The following is a 6,765-nucleotide window of genomic DNA, read 5'->3' on the forward strand; positions in this document are numbered from 1 at the left end:
AGGAAATACCTAGGTTGTAATTTGTCACCTCTTTAAATTTTATGACAGTTTTGAACAAAAGCAGATATTCTATTCAGAGGAAATCAAGAAGTGATATTCATAGGCAGCATTGGTAGAATTCAAACAGGAACAAGAGGTGATCCAATGAAATTATTCAGAAAATGCAATCCATTCCTGAACAACACTGAAAAACTCCTTAAACATGTACATGAATCATGCATACTTCAAGGAGAACTCTTTCCTTATCAAAAATAAAATCTTGCTCTATAACACAATGTGTGCTTTAAAATTTTACTTCTTCATTTTTGAGGTCATCTTGACTCTAGGCAGGTCTATATGCACCTACTGAACAAAGAAAGGAAATATGTAGCTCTGAAGGTTTAGGAGCTGCTAAAACTGGCCTTTCAGCTGCTGCAAGACAAATGACACTTTGCAGTCTTTCCTCCCAAAGCATTTTTTCAGAGCCTTCTTTATATCTTTATTCCTCAGACTATAGATGAAGGGGTTCAGCATGGGTGTGACCATAGTGTACATGGCCACGGCTGGTGCACCTGAATGTGTGTTGTGTGAAGCAGCAGGACTGAGGTACACCCCTATGGTCGTGAAATAAAATAAGGAGACTACTGAGAGGTGAGATGCACAGGTTGAAAATGCTTTATATTTCCCCTGAGCTGACAAGATTGCAAATACAGAGGAAACAATCCTATAGTAGGAGAAAAGGATTCCAGCAAGGGGACCCCCGGCCAGCACTCCAGCTATTAAATACATTACTAAGTAATTGAGAAAAGTGTCAGAACAGGCAAGTTGGACCATCTGACGAAGTTCACAGAAAAAGTTTGGGATTTCTACACTTGAACAAAAGGACAGTTGTGACACCAATAAACTCTGTAAACAGGATTCCATAACACTCACGGACCAGGACCCCAGAGCCATCAGGACACAGATCTGGGGTTTCATAGAGACTGTATAGTGAAGCGGGTGGCAGATGGCCACAAAGCGGTCATAGGCCATCACGGCCAGGAGGCAGTCATCCAACCCTCCAAAGAGTAAGAAAAAATACATCTGGGTGAGGCAGCCTGCATAGGTTATGACTCTACTCTGTGCCTGGATGTTCACCAGCATCTTTGGGACAGTAGTGGAGGATAAACCAATATCACAAAGGGACAAGATTGAGAGGAAGAAGTACATGGGTGTGTGGAGGTGACAGTCAATGATGATGGCCAGGATGATGAGCAGTTTCCCAAAAATGGTGACCAGGTACATGGACAGGAACAACCCAAAGAGGAGGGGTTGCACTTCTGGAACTTCTGTAAATCCCAGGAGAAGAAATTCTGAAATTTGCGTTTCATTTCCAGGTCCCATGTGCCTGATGAGACTAAGAAGAAACAAAAAGGAACATGGATAGTTTCACAAAGCAAGTAGCACTATCCAAACAGAAATGTTACATTGCCTATTTCAGTGATAAATTTAATATTATATTATTTATATAGATCTTATCCCTTTAGGGTATTTGTAGTGCCACCTCTGACTAGGAATTCCATCCCCCAAACTCAGCCCTTTACCAAGAATTCATGAACACTATGGATTTCATGAGATATTCATTCATTTGTGGAATATGTATTGAGTTGTGACTAAGAGGCAAGTAGAGTTGTGGCAATGAGTTTACAATGCTGTAACTCAAAAGTCCCAACCATCAGCACACATAGAATACATGCAATTAAAACCCAATCATATTACAAAGGGGATGATTTCACATGCTTTAAGGAAAAGAAAGCAGGTAAAAAAAGTGAAATGATGGAGCTGTTTTTCACTTGGTGTTCAGAAAAGTCCCATATATGATGTGAAATTCAAAGAGGCACCTAAAGGAAAAGAAGGCAGTAGCCATGAGGATGTAAGGGGAAATTTGTGCCCAGTGGGATAACTTCTAGGAAAAAGACCCTAAAAATGACTTTTTTCCAGTGTTCAGAGTGAACAAGGAGGTCAGTGTGGCAGGGAAATGATTAAGAGGATAGTGAATAGAGATGATTTCAGAGGAAGTTTAAGAACAAGGCAGCCTTGTTGCTGCTGAATCTTCAAATTCAGGGAGGTCTTCATCCATATTCTGAACCTCTCACTATTCATTAATTTGGATGCAAAGCTATCCCACCAAATGGAATGGAACAGGTCCTATTGGCCTTTTTAGAATAGCCTCCAGGCTCTGTACTATAGAAGACACCTATTGTAATATATGAGCTTAGATACCACTGCTCTGAGGACTGCTCACCTCACACATCACATCCCATACACACTTCACACACACACACACATAATGCACACCTTAGCATCATTGGGAGGGAGTTAACATCATGCTCTTCTCATACTCAGCCACACAGATAATCCAGGAGTAAATAAAATGCAATCTGACAACATCAGTTTTTCCATTCTCCAAGTATTTAGAAATGATGCTCTGAAATTCTAGCTGACAAGCCTCCCATGCTCATGTAAACACAGAGCTCCCTTTTGTTATGATCACTTTATTCCTTTTATTTAAAGGAACATATGCTGGAGGGGGAGAGGTGGGGTGGGGGGGTGGGGTTGAATGGGACCTCACATATATATTTTTAAAGGAATATTATTACAAAGTCAATAAAATAAATAAATAAATAAATAAATAAAATAAAGGAACATAAAATATCTGCTCAGTAATAAGACAGGAAGGAATTAAATAGACTTGAAAGATAAAAACTCAAGCATCACATTAGAAATTGTGATGAAGAAATCCTTTCTTGCTTCTGATGGTAATCCAATTCCAGTTTTATCACCCTTGAAGCCAAGAAAAACTAAAAAAAGAACAAAAAGAAATTAACAAAAAAGACAAAGGCAGTGATATCTTTTTACAATGACAAGACACTTAATAGAATGGTCGCTTCAAGCATAAAATGACCTATGGGAATAAACAAATGTTTCACAACTGAAAATATGTAACTAGTACAACAATGTTGGAAATTTTTATATGGTGCATTTGATGTCTTTTTAAATTTTATTAAGGGCAAAATTTTTGGAATCAGATATGTCTTATTTTGAATTTTAGACTCTCAATTGTCATTCTTTCTGCATCTCTCAGAGCCTATTCAACAGTCTTATTTCAGTTCCATTGTTGCTTTTCCAGCAAGAGCAGACTGAAAATTGTTCCAGATTATGTAAAGAATAAAAGCCACCTGTGGTCCACTGCAAAGTAAAATGCTTTCCAAATGATGGCAGAAAGTGATGCAATTTCAGAAGTAGATCTAACCCCAAAAGGCACTATGAGGAAAAACAGTTGGTAATGCAATTAAAAATTGATCTATTAATCTAATGGAAGCAGAACTTTCTAAGTTTGAAAAATAATGAGGTGAACATCATATATAATGATGATAGACATTAACACATTCCTCCAAAAGTGTTTATAAAGACATAGAAGAACTAAATGGCAAAGAGCAAAGTTGAAGGGAAAAACTTGCAGTTTTTTGATGGAAAGTTTACTTATAAAGAAGAAGGACATACACCCTCATATATAAAGGTAGAGAGTTGCAAAAATAAGCTGCAATGGGGAATGTAAATGACCAACGGACAACATATGTAACTTGCCCAATAGGCGTAATTGCTGAGGTGCAGGGGGAGGAGGCTGACACACAGCTTCTCTATCCCCAAGCTGGAAGCCTGTGACCAGAAAACCAGAGTCTCCTAAACAATAAAATAAGTCCTTTTCTCCAGCCCCCAACAGCAACATTCAGGCCAAACCACAAACTCGACTTGTACAGAGCCATAATTGCCCCAGGTCCCTGAGTGTGCAGGAGCCCACACTATTAATAAATTGTGCTTTTATGAAATAAACTGTGAGCCTCTGGTCTTGAAGAGTGCTTTGTAATACCTTAAAGGGCGTGCTGCTGTGATATTTTTGAATAATTTTGCAGTAAAGACCTGATCTTTCTAAAAAAAAAAAGGTCACTGAGTAAATGTTGTAGTATATAAATTCCACCCATTATATAAAAACAACTTTTTTTATGTGACTATCCAATGTGTGAGTATATGCCTCATGAAATGCTACTGAAAGGAAATATCTACCTCCACTATATTAGATATTTCCTATCAAAGAGCCATTTGCTTAAATATACCTCATCCTAAATGTAAAACAAAAAAAAGTAATGCCTCAATTCACTGAACATTCTGCCACTGCTACTAGCCCATTCCCCTATTCCCACCTAACTACAAAACTCCTTGAACAGGTATTTCCCTTTTCCTGGAACTGCTTTATCCCTGCTTTTCCCCCTTCTAAATGGGTTTCCTTTCTCCTTTCTTAGTCATCTGTAATGTATCCTGTATTACTGACTCAAATGGACAATCATTTTTAACATAAAAAAAGATCCATTATCTTAGCAGGCCTGAGAACTAGTACAATGATCATTCAGCTCTGGGTCAGGCTGGAGTAGATCCCAGATGAGCTCAAGTCAAAACTCCCAAATTCCATCCAACCGGAATCTTCCCTGCATGTTCTGCTGAGCCCTCTGACTCACTTGGATGGAATTGGTAAGATGGTATTTCTGTAGAAGTCCAAAGTCCTTGGTTGGTGAAGGAGACTGAGGCTGTACCCCCACAAAAGACAGCAGAAGAGAGTCGGGCATCAGTCCTTAAACCAGACTTGGGACCCCAAAGAAACACCCATAAGCCATCCAGCCTGAGTGTACATAAAATAACTGAGTGCAGCAGAGGAGATATTTGCTCATTAGGGAGCATCTGCCTTTTTGTTGATCATTTCCTTCTTTGACATTGATCTGGGGAGGGAGACTGTTTTTCTTGATTTTCTCTTCTCCAAACACCGGGTTATGAGTCAGGGAAGTCAAGAGTTTACTATTCCTCTTCCAAGAACTTTCCTCTCTTCCACACCTCTAACCTGGTAGTAACTTACCTCCAACATTGACTTAAAATTTACTCCAAAAGTTAACACTGAGGGGCCCATGTGCCCTAGGTCTCTTGATTTTACAAATCACTGGCATGGTTTCAGGGTACAGTGTACTCTAGGAGTTACTATCAGAAAATTGCCGTTCTCTTCAAGAAAGTAGACATCTGTGTTCATCTGACATAAAATCATAACTGCTAAAACCCTTTAATTGATCATGTTATTCCAAATCTATTAGGAATATTATGTTTGTAACATGTTGAGACCTTTAATGTAGCCCCTCATCTATAAAATGATTGCTGATTATGAGAACTATATTGAGAGATTTTTAGATACCATGTATCTTATAGTGAATGTCTCAGTTAATTTCCTCCATATACTTTAAAAATGCTCAAATTATTTAGTTAATAGATCAAGTGTAATTTATTTTAGTAAAGACTAAAAAGAAAATTATTTGTATATTTTAATTTTTTATTATAGTAACATAAATGCAACTCAAAAATTTGCATTTCATAGTTTACTGGTAAAAATGAATTCATGATATTGCACTATGCTTAACATAAATCACTTAAACATTACAAAACCTCAAACAGAATATCTGAAAGGTTTTTGAAGGTTATATTATATTTTATTGAATTGAACTTCCAAAATTTTGTCAATTTTAATGTATGTTCTATCATTTCTCACTAAATTCTTCAGGAAATCTAAAGATTTGGTATTAAAATAGGTTTTGATTTTCTTGAAATGTCTAAAACCTGCCAGTTTGAATTAGCCTTCAGATTTTCAGGTCAAAAAGATATGCAAATCATAGTATGCAGAGTATGTTTTAACATATTTATGATAAGTTTGTTTACAGCTATGACAGAGATACCTTCAACTGTCAGATATAATAAAAAGACCACCCCAAATAAATAAAAGGTATGATGGGCCTAGTTACTATTTTGTGAAAGAACCATCTCATTTGTCAACTTTCCACACCAAATTCTTAAAAGTATTCAAAAAGCTTTTGCACCTTCTAATTGTCAAACTGTGTGTTCATGTGGTAGAAGATACTACCACATTTCCTAAAATAATAAAGTACTGTTATTGCTTGGAAATTATGTTTTTCTTTTCATCTCAAATTTATTTTCAGTGGCATATTGTCCTATACAAGGAATGATCTGATATTTGCTGTGTAATTCTACCCATTAGTAATACTTACACCAACAATTTGATACATGTTTTATTCAGTTACAGTACATGTTTCCCTGTGATTTGATCAACAAAAAGTATTAACACAATATAAAGCTTTTTTCCTTTTCCATCCTTCCTTCCTACCTTCCTTCTTTCCTTCCTTCCTCTTTTCTTGTTGTTTTTTTTTTAAGAGCAGGTCAGTGATTTGGGGGTTAGTTAATACAATACAGTGAGCCTAAGCGGAAAAGTAAAAAATGACACATCACCAATGCATACACCTCTTATTAACTCAATCTGTAGCAAATATTCCACAACAAAGTAAGGTGGTCTCAGAGCAGTGTTGTGAGGGCATCGTGTCCATTTTGATGATTTTTTTATTTACTTTGTAATAATATTACATTAAATATATATATATATGAGGTCCCATTGAACCCTACCTCCCCCACCCCACCTCTCCCCCCCCTCAGCAACACTCCCTCCCATCATCATGACAAAGCTCACAACTTCTCTACTGGTAATATCTACAAAGAGGAAAGTGAAGAAACAGACACATCTAAGAAATGTGGAGAAAGAAGAAGCAGTGAAACAAGAAAAAATCTTGCTAAGAAAGGGAAGCCCCATAAGTGAGAGCTAAGGCCAGAAAAGACAGACTGTAGAAGGAAGATATTTTAGGTATC

At 37.1% G+C, this 6,765-nt stretch overlaps 1 protein-coding gene across 1 annotated transcript; it reads right to left on the bottom strand.

The window, feature by feature from the left end:
• Window positions 1–390: 390 nt before the first annotated feature.
• On the bottom strand, window positions 391–1,362 carry LOC139437948 (olfactory receptor 7A17-like). The gene has a single exon (XM_071212822.1). The coding sequence runs from the start codon at window positions 1,360–1,362 to the stop codon at window positions 391–393; it is 972 nt and encodes a 323-aa protein (XP_071068923.1).
• Window positions 1,363–6,765: the final 5,403 nt, after the last annotated feature.

This window comes from Dasypus novemcinctus, chromosome 31, assembly GCF_030445035.2.
Source record: "Dasypus novemcinctus isolate mDasNov1 chromosome 31, mDasNov1.1.hap2, whole genome shotgun sequence".
Taxonomy (NCBI): domain Eukaryota; kingdom Metazoa; phylum Chordata; class Mammalia; order Cingulata; family Dasypodidae; genus Dasypus; species Dasypus novemcinctus.

What these genes read in the sequence shown, in the direction of transcription:
- LOC139437948 (XM_071212822.1), bottom strand. Translation starts at nt 1,362, where the DNA reads ATGGGACCTGGAAATGAAACGCAAATTTCAGAATTTCTTCTCCTGGGA.